The 19,639-nt window shown below is 45.4% G+C and overlaps 1 protein-coding gene across 2 annotated transcripts in view; it reads right to left on the bottom strand.

Moving 5' to 3' along the window:
• GABRB3 (gamma-aminobutyric acid type A receptor subunit beta3) overlaps positions 1-19,639 on the bottom strand; it is a 666,404-nt gene that overhangs the window by 242,487 nt on the left and 404,278 nt on the right. The window contains exon 1 of one of the 2 annotated variants that reach the window (XM_068268151.1): positions 189-1,310. The exons of the other annotated variant lie outside the window; for it this stretch is intronic. Coding sequence (XP_068124252.1) covers positions 189-280 — 92 coding nt within the window. The 5' untranslated portion in view covers positions 281-1,310. Of the gene's footprint in view, positions 1-188; positions 1,311-19,639 lie in introns of those variants that run through there. 2 annotated transcript variants of the gene reach the window in all.

Raw genomic sequence — 19,639 nt, 5'->3', positions numbered from 1 at the left:
ATATGGCAACTGGCAAGCATGCAAATGCCACATTTCAGTACATGTCACACCCACAAACTTAAGATAGTACGTTTGATTGCCATGATTAATACAAACTGTACTACTAGTGTTCTAACAATTTGTTTCTGTTCTCTACATAATGATCATGTTTGTGTTATGTTTGCCTGGAATACGAGAGACAAACCTACCTTTGGGCACAGCACACCACCGCCACCAGGACTGGAGCAGAGACCAACCCAAAGAGCCGTCCTACCCAAGTGTGCCACATGCCTCCGGGCATTCCGTGCACAGGGGACGGCAGCCACTGGGGCAGATCTTAAGATATATACCAATTACACCAGCGTATATGGCTCTAGTGTCCTATCCTTACATCCCAACTGGCTTTACAGATCAAGGGAAGTGTAGCATTTTGAGTCAGACCAAGGAACTTCCTGGGATCATCAAGGGAATTGCAAGTGTGGGGGAGGAGAACGCTCTGGCAAGAGGGTGTCGGAGTGAGCAAGTTGCCTGAGATTAAGCTGTTTATCCTGCCATAAAAACGATGAAATGAATAAGAAAAATTAAGTCCATAGCGTATTTTTTCCTTGCATTGATTTCCTCCACAGCTCCAGGATTATAAACAGGTACATCTGCCCCCTTTAATAGCATCACAAAGCGGTGGGACCTGGAGGAAGGAGGACTATTGTGCAATCTCGTGTTGCTCGTGACTCCCTGGATGCTGCTGCTGGCATTTTAGGCAATGGGCTGCTCACAGGCTATCCAGATAGGGATGGAAAGTTAGCCAGATCTTCTGAGCCTGAATGGCAGCTTCGTGCATGCAGGTCTCCTGGCATGATCACCATGACAGCACCTAGAAGAAGTCTACAAGGCAGAGGCTGTCACTAAGCTTCAGCGAGTCCATGGCCATGTGAGGCAAGCGATGCTCTTGGGAAGCCCCCTTAATCTCCGAGAGGCACAGCCCACAGTCATCAGCAGCCAGAGCAGACTCAGCATTGCAGCAGCAGCAGCAGCGTTCCTGCTAGTGCGCTCAAGCAAGGGAAGGCATTGATTCCATCCCCAGATCCCCCGCTTCCCTCTGTCTTCATCTGCTGATACTGGGGATCATCATAGCACGTGTGTGTGAATGACGGATAGCAATGCTCATATCCCCTCCCCCAAACAGCACCCGGGCTCTGGATGTGACAGATCTCTGCAGGACAGATGGAGGTGGGCACACGAGGCACTCACCAACAAGGCATGGGGCACGACTGGCAGAAGTCGCAATGTCTCCCTGGCGGTGGGGAATCCTCGACAGAGTTGTGCCATTTGCTTCTAATGCACTAGCGCTAGAATGCCATCTGGCACGCTATGCCAACGTTCCGGAGTGACAGGGACAGCAGGGCATGGAGGCTGCTGCTATGCCACAGTACAATATAGTCTCCAGTGACAACGCATTATGCTGTGGAAATGATTATTACAGCACAAATCCACATTGCCTCTGCTGTGATCATCCCCCACACTCCTGAATAAACTATATTTGCATACACCCTGCATAGATTTAAAAGGTTTCCTATGCACGAGTTAAAAGGGGAGTCTCTTAAATCTGATTAGAGTTCCTGACTGCTATAGTCCCAGCGTCGTGGTGCGTGGTAAATACCATGCTTTACAGTCCGCCGCATGAATCAAATAGGATTTCGCTAATTGAAGGTGGCTAATCTTCCTATACTCTGTAGTACGACTGACCTCAGCACAGACTGCCTTTCATGAGCAGCACATTGCTGTATGCTATAGAGGAGGGAGACACTGTGCAGCCTGGAGAGACAGTCTTTTTCTTTTCTTAATAATGATGACTCTAAATGATTTAATTACATTTTATATAGCCAATCCCTTACAATATGCACCTATTTGTCATCATCCATTTAACATATACTGTAAAGCTATGATTTACCACTTGGCACAACTAGACTGACAGTAAGAACAAAAATGTGGATGCACAAAACAGGTTCAAGCCATCTCTTTGTCACTTATTTAATGTGAAAAAAATGTCTCTAGTATTGCTAGCCTTATTCAAGAAGGCAAATAAGCTTGTCAAAAAGAGAACATAATTATGGCAATCTCCATCCATCATTATTGTAAAAACAGAAAAAACAACAACATTAAGCAACACATTCAGCACACAAAATAATAAAGTTCTGCATATCTGGCACACTGAATGCAATTGAAGCACTATTCAGCATAAATATAAGAGCTGTGTTCACCAGGTGAATGAGACCTTACATTGACTTGTTCACCAGCATGCCTGTGGTGGTGGTGACATGCCATTGTGGTGTAAGAGTTAATTCCTTTTAATGTGCCTCTTCTCACAACTCAATAAAAAGCTTAGCTTTTTCCTTCAGAGACCATCACACCTTAGAAACAGCAATTATGGGGCTGAACAACTGCATCATAGGCATCTTTCAATAACCAGCATGTAAGGTATGCTATCTCCCACTAAGAGTTTAGTGCAGTATTTTTAGTGTTGTATTTTTGATAAAGCACTAAAGATACTACCCAAAAGACTACACCTAGCACTAACTTCAACATTGTATATGGCCCCCTACACTAGTCTTTACCCTATACCAGGGGTGTCAAACTCAAATACAAAGTGGGCCAAATTTGAGCTCTGGTACCAAGTCGCGGGTCAACCTCAATGACTAGTGGCTACCCTCCCTGCCTTATAAAGTTCTCTGGTGTCTAATGATCAGAACCAGCAAATTCTGTTCCGCCGGAAATCATGGATTCCGTCAGTGTTAAATTCTGTCGCTATGAAAATTCCGCCAGATTTGCATGAAATTCCACAGAATTCCGGATTCCGTAGGAATTTTTAAAAAAAATCTCCCTCTGTCCCTCTCCCTCTCCTCATCCATCCATCCACTTGTATCATCCATCATCTTGTAGGGAATTGCAGTTTTTCAAAAGCCAGCTTACATACCATGGCTGAGAATTGAACCCAGGTCTCAGTGTGTAGTAGGTATCTGACTTACCCCCCTAGACCACCAACCACACTACATGCTAAAGCTAGCCTAGCATGTACCATTATGATCAATCCAATAGAAAAAGTAGCATGTTTAAGGATTTGTACTTTTTCAAAAGCCAGCTTACATACCTTGGCCAGGAATTTAACCCAGGCTGGGCTGGGAATTGAACCCAGGTCTCAGTGTGTAATAGGTATCTGACTTACCCCCTAGACCACCAACCACACTACATGCTAAAGCCAGCCTAGCATGTACCATTATGATCAATCCAATAGAAAAAGTAGTGTGCTTAAAGGGGAACTTCAGCCTAAACAAACATACTGTCATTAAGTTACATTAGTTATGTTAACTAAACTAGATAGGTAATATAATCTCTTACCCACCCCGTTTTAAAAACAGGCAAATGTTTGTGATTCATGGGGGCTGCCATCTTTGTCATGGGGGCAGCCATCTTTTTGGTTGAAAGGAGGTGACAGGGAGCAGGAGACACAGTTCCAACTGTGCTGTGTCCTGATTACCCCTCCCACCTGCACACACTAGGCTTCAAATGTCAAATTCAAAATGTAAAAAAAATAAAATAAAATAAAATTGCACCAAAACAGCAGAACGAGAACAACAACATCAGAAATCCCATCATGGTTTGCACAGCATTAGGGGAAAAATGGCTGGGCAGTTTTTTTCTGTGCAGCTAAAAAGAAGAGGAGGAGGGAGGAGGATGAGGGGAGAGAGAGAGAGAGAGAGAGAGATTTTTGTGTTTTCCAGAAAATTCCGCGGAAATAAAAACATTTCTGCGGAATTCCGTTTCAGAGGTTTAGCAATTCCGTTCCGACTGCTGGAATCGGAATTGACCTAATTCCGGCCCGAATCGCGGAATTAACAATTCCGCGGAATCCAGCGAGCATCCCTATCCGTTACATAATCCAGTTCCCCTGTGTCTAGTATTTCCCTGGTACCTTGTGCTTTCCCCCTCCCCATATGGCTTCCCTGGTGATTTAGGGCTTACCCTCCAATATAGCTTCTCGGGTGGTCCTAAGTGGGCCAAACATAATGCAAAGTGGGGAAACCACCTGAGGGCCAAATTAGATGGCTCAAAGGGCCAGATTTGTTCCCCCCCCCCTCACTTTTTGGGCAGGTAAACTGAGAACCAATGTTTTTCAATTAGCTAGTGCACACTTGAATGTGTTTTCTCCATGCAGATAAAAGCAGATTAGCTTCTGTGATAAAACGTGTATGTTTTCACACATACAGACACACATGGTGTACAGGAAACACATATAGAAAACTGGCAGACGAGTGTGCTCCCATACTCACTCTGTCCATCTCTGGTGGAACAGAACTGGCTCTGCAGACTTCTACAGCATCACTACAGTACATAGCACTTGGGGAGGGGTATAACGGCTGGGAATAGAGCAACAAGGCCCTGCTAAACACTGAATAGGGACTGTCTACAAATCTTTGTCTGCAAAAAGTTGTATTATATCCTTATCAGTGGCTGAGAAGATGCATTTATTAGAACTACTGTGCACAGAGCTGAAAGCTTTTTCTCTCAGTGCACAGACTCCTCAAGCATCACTACAGTACACAGCACTTGGGGAGGGGTATAAATGCTGGAGGTAGAACAGTGCTGTACACAAGACCCTGCTGAACACTGAATAGTGACTGTCTACAAATCTTTGTCTGCAAAACTTTGTATGATTCCTTACCACTGGCTGAACATATGCTGTCATTAGAACTATTGTGCAGAGAGCAGAACATTTTTTTCTCTCCGTATCTTTAGTTGTCGGTCTCACAGGACAGGGAAAATAAACTTCTCCCCCTGAAGGTGCCCTGCAGCTTCTGGGTCCCTGTGAGGCTGCATCCCTTGCAGGATTTATTGTTACGCCTCTGTCCATGTTCCAAAATTCTAAATCTACACACCCTGTGTGCATGTTTGTAAAGACATCTTTTTCCTGGCTATAGTAATCATTTGTGATTATTGTGGCCAGTGACAGTTCATGCAAGAATGTTGTGGCAGATGCATGTTGCTGGTGTTTTAATGGGTGCAGAAAATAAGGAATACCTGTAGAGACATCACACTTGACAGAATGATCACTAAGGATTATTTCGCCAATCAAAAGATTAATGTGCGCACATAAATTAATGAGAAGCGTAGAGTGACATGATGAGACAGGCTGAGGCACATGTATGTACAGTGGCAAGCATACAAATAACTTATTTTAATGACTCTTTCAGTTAACATTCAGCTAAGCAGCTGACAGTTTCTCTCTAGTCAGGACCCAGTTGGACTATAGCGTAACCCTCACTGATAAGGAATTACAACCATCAAACAATTTTATGGCAGAGAACAACTTCTGAGAGCAGGGAAGAGATAAAGAGGGTCAATAGTTCATATGTTTGAGCTCTCTGAGGCACAGAAACACTGTGTCATTAGGTGTAAGGTGTAAGGGGATAGATACAATTGTTTATCGCATCCATTTTTTATTTTTCAATTAAAGCAAGTCTGAATCCTAAATCAAAATAAAAAACAGATACTCACCTAAGGAGAGGGAATGCTCTGGGTCCTATAGAGCCCTCCTGTTCTCCTCCCGGTGTCCTCATTCCCCCACGGGGTCCTCTATTTGAATCTTCCACTGCAGGAGACTTTGCATGAGACGGGGGGATCTGTTTGGCACAGGTGCCAGTGCGCAAGAGAGGGTGCTTGCACGTGTGCAGTACGGTGGGGTCAATTCTTGGAAACGCCCAAGTGCTTCCGAAGACTGCCAAAGGCCACTCTATGCGTCAGAGAGCAGTCCACGACTGAACGGCTGTGTACTGCTAATGGGGGAGCCTGCGGGGAACGCGGAGACTGGGAGGACAACGGGAAGGCTCTATAGTTAACGTGTGGTGCGCGCACCCCAGGGGTACTTTTGATGGTTCCAGGGGGTACTCTGGCTTGATATACTTAAGAATAACAATTTTAGAGTTTTAGAAAATGATACGTCTTATTTAAACAACACCAAATGAGTGTTTTCACTGATTAAAAGCAATAGTAAATGCTTGGAAATTGTTTAGAACTAATTGTCATGTACTATGATTAAATATATATTTGTCAAGGGGTACGTGTGATAATGTTTACTATGCAGAGGGTAATTGGTGAGCACAGGGTTTTAAAAGGGGTACATACCAATCAAATGTTGAGAAACACTGCTCTATAGGACCCAAAGCCTTCCCTCTCCTTAGGTGTATTGTCTATTTTTTTATTTTTATTTTCCCCTCAGACTCCCTTTAAGGTAATCTGAACCTTACATTTCAAACAAAGTAGATATTTTGAGGACAGAACAGTTAAGTACATATTCCACATAAACTTAATACTATTTTATTCCACTATGCTTATAGACATTTGAAGTATTTGATGTATGCAATGAAGAGAATTTATTCAAAGACTCAGAGCGTGACTAGCTATGTTAGCTTTTATCTGTTTTTCTAGTGATTCATGAGCCTCACATGCAGCTTTCACAATGGTATGTTTTCTAGGCAGGAGGTGGTAGTAGATAGTGTCCTTGGTTGCCTGCCAACCAGGCCAGGAGCTGTAACAGCATCAGCGTGTTGTGAAATGTATGTTATATTTTACTGTCAAAAGCAGGATCAGGCCTTCAGATGCATCTATACACTTGTTACAGAATGTCCCTGAGTCCCAAGCCAGTCTAATATGGCAAAACACAGCTGTCAGTTACTGTCACAATTAGTCCCAACCATTCTTTATTTACCTCCTTTTCATCCCAACTATCGTTGTCATCACTATAGAAAGGCGCTTTCTATAAAAAAAAAAAAATCGGTGGCTGGAAGTTTGGGGCACCCAGAAAAGCCGATAGTAGAATATTGGAAAATTTACTAATATTCTACAGTTACAGTGAAAATGTGAAAAATAGTAAAATATCGGTAATAAATAATGGTATTGTACCAGCTAAACATAACCTTATTCTCACACTAAACCCTCCCACTACTGATGGCTAACCTTAAGCCCCCCCATGGCTAACCTTAACAACCTCACCACAGGAAACTTTAACTACCACCCCCATGCTAAACTTAAAGAGAACCTGAACTGAAAATAAAAAGTCAAAATAACCATACACAGGTCATACTTACCTCCTGTGTAGTCTACTATTCAATCTCTCCTCTCCCACGTCCCATTTGTCCACTGTGATCAATGGATTTCTCCGTCCTCCATTTTAAAAATGGCCATCATTCCATAACTGCTTCCTGGTCAGCACACTGTTAAACTGTAATAATCCCATCATAGGGATGCATGGACATTACCTTCCACATTTAGTTTTAACTACCAGCTGCTGATATATAACTGACAGCAACTGGTATATTTCAGTTCTGACAAGATATTGTCAGAACTGGAAGGGAACACTGTTAACAAGCTCCCCACAGGCAACCTTAACCACCCCACCCCCCACAGCTAACTTTTAACCCCCTTATGGCTAACTTTAACCTCCCCATGGCTAGCATAGACTGCCCAAGGCTAACCTTAACCACCCCCCCATGATTGACCTCAACCACTCCCCCACATCTAACCTTAGAGGGACCCTGAACAAAGGTATAAAATTAAACCCTAGATGTACCTGGGGCTTCCTCCAGCCCCTCATAGCCCGTGAGGTCTCTCGGCATCTTCTGGGTCCCTTCTGAGTTCTTACTGGCAGCTCCATTAATCTGGTGACTTTGGCTGAAGTCACACATGTGCAGCCCGTGCTCACACCTGGCACGTCATCATGCCGGTTGCCATAATCACAGGGTGCTTGTCATGATTCTGTTGCATTGGTGTACAATGCAAGGGAATCGCAAGGAAGATTGCTCTGTCAGTATGCAAGAAACACTGAGACTGGAACTAAAGGAATAAACATAAAGATTTATTGTAATCAGCATAAATGTTGCACATTTAGTTCATGCACAGAGTTATGCAACTAAACAGTTACACAGCTTACAAACAAACAATCAGCATTAAGATCATGCAGAGAGTCAAACAGACAGGACGCATAAACAAGATTAAGTTTATGCAGAGAATCTGACCATCAGAATGCATACACCATTAGCATTAAGTTTATGCAGAGAATTACTCTATCAGGATGCATAAACAATCAGTATTAAGTTTATGCAGAGAATCATGCAGACATCAGGCAAGTAATATAAGCAATGGAGCAACTGGAAACTAACACATAATCAGAATATATCAGGTATTGCAGATGCTATGGACCCCCTGCATATAGGATAATATGCAAAGGTATCCAAGCATAACAATATAGTGTGCACACTGAACCCCAAACCTGACTAATATATACACATGAGAATCATATACATTATATACAGAGACAAAGCATCAGAATTATAATCGGCAGGCAACGGAACGTCAAACATGCAGGGTCAAACCAGAGATACAAACAAGATACAAATCGCTTAGGCAAAGGGTTAGTCAAAAACAGAAAACAGGTCAAACACGGTAATTACAAATACAAAGCTGAGCAAGACAGGAAGGCTAGGACTCAGGATCAGGAACTGACTTTGATGAGCTAGCACAGAGTGGTCTGTAAAGGCAGCTTAAATAGTGTCCAAAAAGTCAGATGACAGAGTCCAGGTGATCACAGAGCTGCCCTCATTAAATCTGCAATAACAGTTCTTGTGAGTGAGACCTCTGCTGGTGGCAGAAGATACTTCCAGCAGTTTCAAACTGAGGACACAGATGACATCTGCTGGCGAAATGGAGGAAGTTCATCAATAGTTCAGGAAATTCGCCAGCAGATGCATTTTGTGACATTACCCCCTCCTCAAGGAGCGGTCTCCGAACGCTCCATATGAACTCACGTCCACCAGGATCCCAGGACATACTGGGCAGAAAGACAAGGCCAAGGAGGGCATGGGCGAAAAAGTGTACAAACATAAACACGGTAACAGGCAAAATGATGGGCTGAGTAGATTCAGGGTCATCAGGTAACAAATGTTGAAGATCAAACTGGAGACCTTTAGGCAATGCAACAGCCCAAGATCCATGTGCAGAAGCAACAGGCAAGACATCCATAGGACTCCAGGATGTGCAAACTTCAGGTAGCATAGTAGACTGAACATCGGCAGGAATCCAGACTCGGGAGCAGCAGCAGGAACAACAGGCTTGGAGGCCACAACAGGATCAACAGCAGACTTGGAGGCCACCGGAGGAACAGCAGCAGTCTTGGGAACCACTGAAAGGACATCAGCAGACTTGGAAGCCACTGCGGAAACATCAGATTGGGGAGCAGCCACAGGAACCCACGACTTGACAGGAACAGTAGGATCAAATGGCTTGGCAGGATCAGGCTGAGCAGGAGACCTGGCACCATCAGGCGGGATACTATCAGGGGTAGCAAACAGGATGCCCACGGAAGAAGCAGCAGGCAGGATGCCCTCAGGAGCGGCAACAGGCAGGATGCCCTCAGGAGCGGCAACAGGCAGGATGCCCTCAGGAGCGGCAACAGGCAGGATGCCCTCAGGAGCGGCAACAGGCAGAATGCCCTCAGGAGCGGCAACAGGCAGAATGCCCTCAGGAGCGGCAACAGGCAGAATGCCCTCAGGAGAGGCACCAGACAGGAACTCATCCAGAACAGCAAACTTGGAAACAGCAGCTGGAACAGTGGAGTCGGAGGCAATAGCTGAATCAGCAGTCTTTGAGGCAACAACAGAATCATCGGACTGGAGAGCAGTCATAGGGTTACCGGATTCAGGAGCAGCAACAATATCACCAACCTTGGAAACAGCAGCAGAGTCCCCAGACTTGGAAGCAACAACTGGAACAGCAGACTGGATACCCTCAGAAGCGGCAGCAGACTGGATACCCTCAGAAGCGGCAGCAGACTGGATACCCTCAGAAGCGGCAGCAGACTGGATACCCTCAGAAGCGGCAGCAGACTGGATACCCTCAGAAGCGGCAGAAGACTGGATACCCTCAGAAGCGGCAGCAGACTGGATATCCTCAGAAGCGGCAGCAGACTGGATACCCTCAGAAGCGGCAGCAGACTGGATACCCTCAGAAGCGGCAGCAGACTGGATACCCTCAGAAGCGGCAGCAGACTGGATACCCTCAGAAGCGGCAGCAGACTGGATACCCTCAGAAGCGGCAGCAGACTGGATACCCTCAGAAGCGGCAGCAGACTGGATATCCTCAGAAGCGGCAGCAGACTGGATACCCTCAGAAGCGGCAGCCGACTGGGTACCCTCAGAAGCGGCAGCCGACTGGGTACCCTCAGAAGCGGCAGCCGACTGGGTACACTCAGAAGCAGCAACAGAGTCACCAGACTTGGAAGCAGCAGCAGAGGTCTGTGACATCTGAGCAGTAAACTGGAAAACTTCAGGTAGTGCTGCAGGCGGATTAGCGACAGACTGAATAGTCTCGGACAGGGTAGCAACAAAAGTCTGTGAAGGCTGGGCAGCAGCTTGCTTAACCTCAAGCAAAACAGAAGACGGGATAACTTTAGGCAAGTTAACCGGTTGGGACGCTTCAGACAGGACAGCAGACTCAGTAGTCTCAGACAGGACAGCAGACTGTGTAACCTCATGGATCTGGACCTTTGGTTGAGCGCTTGGCTGAGCCGTTGGCTGAGCGCTTGGCTGGACCGTTGGCTGAGCGCTTGGCTGGACCGTTGGCTGAGCGCTTGGCTGGACCGTTGGCTGAGCGCTTGGCTGGACCGTTGGCTGAGCGCTTGGCTGGACCGTTGGCTGAGCGCTTGGCTGGACCGTTGGCTGAGCGCTTGGCGGGACCGTTGGCTGAGATCCCAATACAGTCTGTGCGGACTGAGAGCAAAGTTCTGCAGGCAAGGAGCAAAGTTCTGCAGGACTGGATACTGCAGGATGAACATGCTGGGGATCTTCAGGCCTGCCAGGCTGACCCACTGTCAGCAAATCTAGTCCATGAAAGAGTCCACAGAGAAAGGCGAGGGACTGCTCAGGACTGACTGGAGATTGCTGAGGACACAAATCAACTGGAGTCTGTATGGAGCTGCATGGAGTCTGTACCGACTTGGATGGAGGCTGCACACGACTGGAATCGGCTGGAGGCTGCTCACGACTGGAATCGGCTGGAGGCTGCACACGACTGGAATCGGCTGGAGGCTGCACACGACTGGAATCGGCTGGAGGCTGCACACGACTGGAATCGGCTGGAGGCTGCACACGACTGGAATCGGCTGGAGGCTGCACACGACTGGAATCGGCTGGAGGCTGCACACGACTGGAATCGGCTGGAGGCTGCACACGACTGGAATCGGAGTTGGTAGGAAATAATTTTCTCTTCTTTTTCTTTTTGGATGATGACTTATTTTCCAATGATCTTTGCCAGGACCAAGGTGTAGTTCTGACTGCAGTTTGCAAGGAAGTAGGTCTCCTTTGACGGTTGGAACCTGACAAGACAGAGTCTTTATAACTGGTTGCTAAGGGCAACGGACACGTTGGGTCTCCCTTAGTAACAGGTGTGACTTTAACTGCTGCAGATTGTGAGTTCTGGCCAGAGGTGAGTACAGAGTTAACAGAGGAAGGAGAAACATGAAAATGAGAAGACAGAACCCTTTGCCAAGCGATTATTAAGGCAGAAGCAGCTTCAGGCTTACAAAGTCCATTCGCACACATGGATTTAACACTTAGCAAACACTTGGTTACCAATTCCTCACTTTGTTTGCAATAAAATTCCATAAAACTTGTCCTGTCATCATTTAAATACCAGTAATAAGCATCAATCTCTTCAGCAGTCATATCAAAACAGGCTTGACTTTTGCAGATACCTTGATCAATGGAGTCATTCAAACCACTCAGGTATGCATCAGCATGCGGTTTAACAGGCTTAGAGGAAAAATTAAGAACACAATCCCTGTCACTTTTAACACTAGAAAATTTACTGGATCTGACTGAACTATGATTGATTACTGAGTACGGCATAAACTGATTGCCAGAATCATCAGAAGGGGGGAAATTTTCACGCAATAGATCTTTCCAGATATCAATTAAGGGAGCCACAAAGTGATTCATACAAACCCCCATATCAACTAAAGCGGATGCAGAATCTATGCATTCATTCAAAAAGTTTTCACTGGTATCAAAGTAATAATCAATAAATGATTCCTCATCACATTCCATCTCAAAAACTAACGCCTCTATTTCCCATTTTTCAAAAGGAGGATCCCATGAACTCTTGTCATAGGCAGATTCATTATCCAGAGCATAAGTTTTAGGGTGAACGGTCTGCATGGAGGTGGCTGGAACATTATTTGGTTTGCTCTGGTTTAATACTGCTGTGGGAATTTTGCAGGGTAGAGGAACTGGCAAGGATTTGTTTACAGAGGCTTGATAAATTTGGTAGGTGGTGGGAGACTTCATAAATTCAAGAGTGTGTAGAATTTTTAACAAAGGCTGAACATCAGATTCAAGGAATTCTCCCTGCTGGACATATGAATTGATCTGCCTAATACTTTGCACCAAATCATCATATGAATATTCATAAAACTTATCAAAACAGAAACTTTCATCATCCTCAGCCAAACAGCAATGATATTCTATATTTGCATAATTCCATTTAATTCCCATGGCGCCAAACCTACTCTCAGTATTTCCTGGTGACAGAATTTTTGGGCTAGCTCATCTGTCATGATTCTGTTGCATTGGTGTACAATGCAAGGGAATCGCAAGGAAGATTGCTCTGTCAGTATGCAAGAAACACTGAGACTGGAACTAAAGGAATAAACATAAAGATTTATTGTAATCAGCATAAATGTTGCACATTTAGTTCATGCACAGAGTTATGCAACTAAACAGTTACACAGCTTACAAACAAACAATCAGCATTAAGATCATGCAGAGAGTCAAACAGACAGGACGCATAAACAAGATTAAGTTTATGCAGAGAATCTGACCATCAGAATGCATACACCATTAGCATTAAGTTTATGCAGAGAATTACTCTATCAGGATGCATAAACAATCAGTATTAAGTTTATGCAGAGAATCATGCAGACATCAGGCAAGTAATATAAGCAATGGAGCAACTGGAAACTAACACATAATCAGAATATATCAGGTATTGCAGATGCTATGGACCCCCTGCATATAGGATAATATGCAAAGGTATCCAAGCATAACAATAGTGTGCACACTGAACCCCAAACCTGACTAATATATACACATGAGAATCATATACATTATATACAGAGACAAAGCATCAGAATTATAATCGGCAGGCAACGGAACGTCAAACATGCAGGGTCAAACCAGAGATACAAACAAGATACAAATCGCTTAGGCAAAGGGTTAGTCAAAAACAGAAAACAGGTCAAACACGGTAATTACAAATACAAAGCTGAGCAAGACAGGAAGGCTAGGACTCAGGATCAGGAACTGACTTTGATGAGCTAGCACAGAGTGGTCTGTAAAGGCAGCTTAAATAGTGTCCAAAAAGTCAGATGACAGAGTCCAGGTGATCACAGAGCTGCCCTCATTAAATCTGCAATAACAGTTCTTGTGAGTGAGACCTCTGCTGGTGGCAGAAGATACTTCCAGCAGTTTCAAACTGAGGACACAGATGACATCTGCTGGCGAAATGGAGGAAGTTCATCAATAGTTCAGGAAATTCGCCAGCAGATGCATTTTGTGACAGTGCTTAGGGCAGCCGGCGTGATGACGCACCGGGTGCACGCATTGGCTCAGCTGAAGTCGTCAGATTAACAGAGTCGCTAGTGGTACAGCGGAAGGGACCCAGAGGATCCCAGGAGGCCTTGTGGGCTACCGGGGCTGGAGGAAGCCCCAGGTAAGTCCAGATTTTAATTTTATGCCTCTGCTCAGGATCTCTTTAACCGCCCCTGCCACCAATCCATGCTGGGAAAAAAACCAAAATTTAAATTTTCGGGTGCTGCCATAGGAACCCATAGAAATATCGGATATGGTGGGGATTGTGGGCACCTGTGGGCTGTGGCCAATGTGTATCAGGTTCTGGAGCCACCTACAATGCAAAATATGGATACAATTTTGCATTGCCGGTGGCCTCGGTGGCCAATATTTATCAGAAGCCGCATGTGCCCAAATTTCCCACCATTACTCATATTTCTACGGGTGCCTATAGCTGCACCCAGAATTCAACCGCTATGGGGCATCCAAATTTCCTATTTCTGGAAAGACTAACCAGTCATGAGATTTTTCTGATGCATGAGTGGGATGGATGAAAAACTGTAAAAAAAAAAGAAAAAAAGACTCTAGCTATTTTTTGGGAGACAAGGGTATTTAAATAATTTTAAGTCCCCATTTTCGAGTTTCCTCTACAGTTTGCCAAGTTTCAGTGTTACACTTTGCAGTGCTCCTTCTGTGTGCTGCCCTCAGAAGTACCTCTAACTTGCAGAGTTTTGGAGATAAGCAGATCATTTAAATCAAATCAAAATGAGCTTTAATGGCATAACCAATGTGCATGCATACAGACATTGCCAAAGCAAGGGAAAATGGAGGACATAAAAAGTCTGAGTCCTGGGGTGTACTGGGGTAGTGGGATAGAGGTATAAGGGATAAGCAGTCTGTGGACAGTTTTAGATTTTTGTTAATTTATGCTTCTCTCTGCCTGTGCCTCCCAGAGTAGATTTCCAGGTTGTTAACACTCAGGATTTGCCTTTTTAGGGTTTTGGAGCATTTCCTAGAATGGAGCCAATTTATAGTCTCTCTGTAGAGATTTGTATATGGTTAGCTTCTGTGTGTTTGGGATGATGACACTGCCAAAGACTTTCAGCCAGATCTTTACTGGTGGTTTGAGTTGGTACAGTTCCAACCATGGGGGAGAAAAAAGTGTTATTTTTCTATTCACAATCACAGTGCACTTATTCCCAGTGTATGAGTTATTGACGATATTGTATGTTTTCCTTTTTTCATTCTCTAGGATTCTCAAAAATAATCCTTTTCTTCATATTTCCCATTCCTTTGCCTGTCCGCATGGTGCTTGATAAAGGTGTCAGAGTGTAGATGTGGACAGTGGTGCGATGCTTTGGTGAAAATCCTGCTTTGCTTTTACTGAGATCAATGTGACATGTGAGAAAGGAAAGGATTATTTTATTTAGGACTAGTGTCCTTAGCCCGTTTAAAAAGAGTATAGGTCCGTCTCTGCGCGCCTGACACGCGCATGCGTGCACCCGCCCGTCGCACACGTCCGCCGCGTGCTAGCGCATCCGCCGCACACCCGGCCGCCCACCCGGCCGCCCACCTGGCTCCCTGGCTCCGTCCCTGTCCTCCTGCCTGTGTGAGGCTGGACCCAGCTACAGAGAGACAACTGTCCCTGCTGTACGCTGTTAAACAGTTTTTGCAGCGTGCTGCTCACACAGATGCCTTTTAGTTAACTGGGTTGTACCATTCTCCACTTCTGTAAGTGGGAGTTAAAGCGGAATGAAACCCAGCATTTCTTCTTTGCTCTAATAGATTATTTACAGCATATTATATACAACCAGCATTTTTTTTTTTTACTAGAACAGCATTCAAAGGGTTAAGGTTCATACACACCTACCAACTATCTGTACAAACTATCTACCAAACTTGTCCGTTAAGCCCCATACAACTTTTGTTGTGAATCTAGTTGAAACAGCTACAAAAGTATTTTGCTATTGTTCAAACAGCTGATAAGACTGATAAGAAGTCAATCCAACTGTTGGATTGACTTCTGATCAGTCTTATCAGCTTTTTGAACAATAGAAAAAGATTTTTTTTTTTTTTAGTTGTTTCAACTTGTTTCACAACAAAAGCTGTTTGACAATTGTGCTGCATAAAAGACCGCTGTTGAGCGTGTGAATGGGGCTTAACAGACAAGTTTGGCAGATAGTTGGACAGATAGTTGGTAGGTGTGTATGAACCTTTATGCTGGGTACACACTATGAGATTTTCTGGCCGATTTACTGTCAAATCGATTATTTCCAACATGTCCGATCAGCTTTCCGATCAATTTCCAAGCATTTTCCGATCTATTTCCTATTGAAGTGAGCGGAAATAGATCGGAAAGCAGATCAGACATGTAGGAAATAATCGATCTGACAGTAAATCGGCCAGAAAATCTCAAAGTGTGTACCTAGCATTACACACAGGACTTAGAAGTTCCCTGCCAGCAAAGCTGGACGCAGCCGAACTTTAAATATTGGCCTCAATTCACTAAGCTTATCTCCTGTCTTTAATAACGTTTCTAGAGTGATCACCATGGTGATGAGGCATGTCGTATTCAGGAAACATTTTACCTCAGACAAACCTAAAGGTAACTCTTCTGTCTTTAAATTAACTCTTCAATCCTTAAAATAACTCCAGAATTCTAAAGTTAAATTAACTGTGTGTGAAAATAACTACAGAGGAGGTAACTTAACTACAGAGGAGGTGACTTAACTACAGAGGAGGTAACCTAACTACAGGGGAGGTAACTTAAGGAATGAAGAGATAAGATAACTCTCTCACTGTGTGGTGGCAAGTTATCTCTTGCAAAAAAGCAAATATGATAACCGTATGGCATATAAAAAGTAGGAAAACATGTTTTTATTGAATATTATGTCAGGGTTTTATACCGCTTTAAGTCCTGCATTCCAGACTTTAGGGAAGTAATCAGCATACCGAACCAAATTGATGTTTCCATATTGCAGCATGCAGGGGAGTAACTAAGACCCACCGGGCCCTTCTGCGGAAATTGTAAGCGCCCCCCCCCCCCCCCCGGACCCGCTCAGGGTTCTTGGGGGGCTGGAGAGGTCACAGCATGAGGGGAAAGCTATGGCCACACTCGGCGGGGAGAAGGGACGGTCTGTATAAACAGGAAGTCACGTCAGACACTAGAGAGAGAAGCTTCCGCGCTGGAGCACACGGAAAGTATGTAGATGCCGCTGCACATATATAGTTATTTAAGCTGGAGGGGATCGCAGAAGGGAGAGCCCGAGGTGAGGGAGGGGGGGACCGTCCCCCCTCCCCGCCGAGTGTGGCCATAGCTTTCCCCTTATGCTGCGACCCCTCCAGCCCCCCCAAACGGCCCTGAGCAGGCCCGGGGGGGGGGGGGGGTGTCCGGGCCCCTGCAGGCCCTATTGTTACGCCCATCGCAGCATGCATTTCTGGGAAATCGTATTTGATCATTTCTGATAGGATTCCATCTGTGCAAGTAGCTTATTTAAACCTGCATGAGTCTTATCCTCTCATCTCTCCTCTCTTCTCCTACTCTCCTCCTATTTCCTCTAATGTAAATATGGTACAAAGGCGCACGTATTAGTATGCTGTAGGTTAGTTTGGCTCCGGGAGAGCCGAATGACGGCTCACATTGCTGCCGCTAAAATCCCTGGCGGCGTTAAATACTATTCCCCCTCCGAATCGTCCCAACTCGGAAGGAGGAGTAATTCAGGATCCAGTGATCACTGGAGCTCCGAATTACTCTTACGTGCCCGGCGCAGCATAACATTACTGCTATGGGGCGCCTGGTTTGGGCTGCAGGCACTGAAAGCCATTCGCCAAACAGTCTGCTTTGGTACCAAGTGGGTTTTGGAAATCATTCACCTTCTCTTCTATGTTCTTTAATTTGCTGATTATTTGTGTTTGTTCTGGGCTAAGGTCTTTTTTAGGAATATATCTGTATAGGTCTAGTTCTAGTTCCAAGCAGCCACTCAGTGTGATGTCACACTCACATGACAACAATGTAGGTAGTGCCAGTTATAAAAAGACATAGTCAGAAATGGTTGACAGAAACAGCTATAGAGCATGCTTAACACAGTCTACATGTTTTCTCTGTAATAGTTTACAGAGAGTGGAAAGCTGGCACAGGAGGCTTAATTCCAACAGTTCTGGCTGTAAAGAGGATTCCAAGGCCTAATAATGTCATGTATTTTAGGAATGGCACAATTCAGATTAAACTGCATTATAACTGTACAAAGTTATATCAATTCCTCCTTAAGGCCTGGTGCACCCCCCCCCCCCGCCAGCCACACGCAGGGAGGAGCGATCAGACCCCCCAGCACATCATCCCCCTAGTGGGGAAAAAAGGGGGGCGATCTGGTCACTCTGCCTGGTATTTGATCTGTGCGGGGGGCTGTAGAGCCCACCCAGCACAGATCAGCGAAATCAGCGCTGGTCCTTAAGGGGGGGTGAAGGCTGGGTCATCAAGTGGTTAAAGAGAACCTAAAGTTAGCATTATAATTTACTCCTAACATAGGATCAGTGATTGAAAAAGTGGATAACTCACCTCCATTCACTGGGACATTGAGGCAGCTAGGTTAATTCACAAAATGTATCAAACCTCAAACGTTTTTCTTCTTAGCTATAATAATCCTTTAAAGGGACTCCGAGCTCATCTAAAAAATAAAAGTTTTACTCACCTGGGGCTTTCTCCAGCCCAGTGCTGGTCGGGAGGTCCCACGCCGGCGTCCTGGCTCCTCTCCTTCTCCCCGCTCCGGAATGGCTGACAGGCCGCAGCCCGGGCGACACTCTCCCGAGTGTCGGGCTGCTTCTTCCGCATATGACGCGGATTACGTCACACGCCGGCCGCCTCGCGTCATCACAGGGGCCGGCGTGAAAGTACTGCGCATGCGCGCTTTAATCGCGCATGCGCAGTACTTTCACGCCGGCCGCCATGATGACGCGAGGCGGCCGGCGTGTGACGTAATCCGCGTCATATGCGGAAGGAGCAGCCCGACACTCGGGAGAGTGTCGCCCGGGCTGCGGCCGGTCAGCCATTCCGGAGCGGGGAGAAGGAGAGGAGCCAGGACGCCGGCGTGGGACCTCCCGACCAGCACTGGGCTGGAGAAAGCCCCTGGTGAGTTCAACTTTTATTTTTTAGATGAGCTCGGAGTCCCTTTAACACACCCGACAACAAGCAACTACATACTAAAAAAGGCAAGAAAAGTAATCGAGTATAGCGTAATTTTTCATGAAAAGTGCTGAACATTATTTTATAAATAAGGAAAAAAATAGGAAAGATAGTTCATAATTTTTGTAAATCAACATCAATGAATGATGTAAATGGTTGGATGTACAGTATACTCCCTTTATAGTAAACTCCAATGGACCAGGCAAAGTAGTTTACTATATCAGACGTTTACTATATGAGAAATTGCCATACTCAAGCACATAAAGTATACTATAGTACTGAATCTTAATTTAGTAAGTTATTGGGAGTCATTTTTTCTTTTCAATGCTTCAGCAAGTGAGAACAGACAATGTTTAAGCTAGATCAAAATGCACAGTGTTCAATATGCAGGGATTTGCATGGAGTATTCACACAACAGCTTGTACTGGAAGCATATGTTTCACCAGTTAATGCAGATACAGTACTGATAGTGTGCTCCTCTGTTCACATTTCTCTACAGCCTGGATAATACTGTAGCATTGAAACCATGCACAAGCAAGTCACAGATGCTGGGGCATAACAATAGCCCCTGCAAGGGATGTAGCCACAGGGGGCCCTTAGGGGGAGGTGCCTGAGGGGGGGGCTGGCTCTAGGGCCCTCCAGGGCCATTTTAGGGGCAGGAGGGTGCACAGGGCAGGAAGGGGGAGCAGCAGGCATAAACAGAAGTGGGAAGGGTGCCCAACTCCGCCCTTCCTCACCTCGGGTTACCATCAGCGCTCTCCCCTCCAGCAATGACAACTGGGGGGCCCCATCCACGGTTTCACAGGGGGGC

The sequence above is a fragment of the Hyperolius riggenbachi genome, chromosome 2 (genome assembly GCF_040937935.1).
Source record: "Hyperolius riggenbachi isolate aHypRig1 chromosome 2, aHypRig1.pri, whole genome shotgun sequence".
NCBI lineage: Eukaryota > Metazoa > Chordata > Amphibia > Anura > Hyperoliidae > Hyperolius > Hyperolius riggenbachi.
Note: the sequence above shows the minus strand (reverse complement) of the source record. Positions and strands in the feature narration are given on the sequence as shown.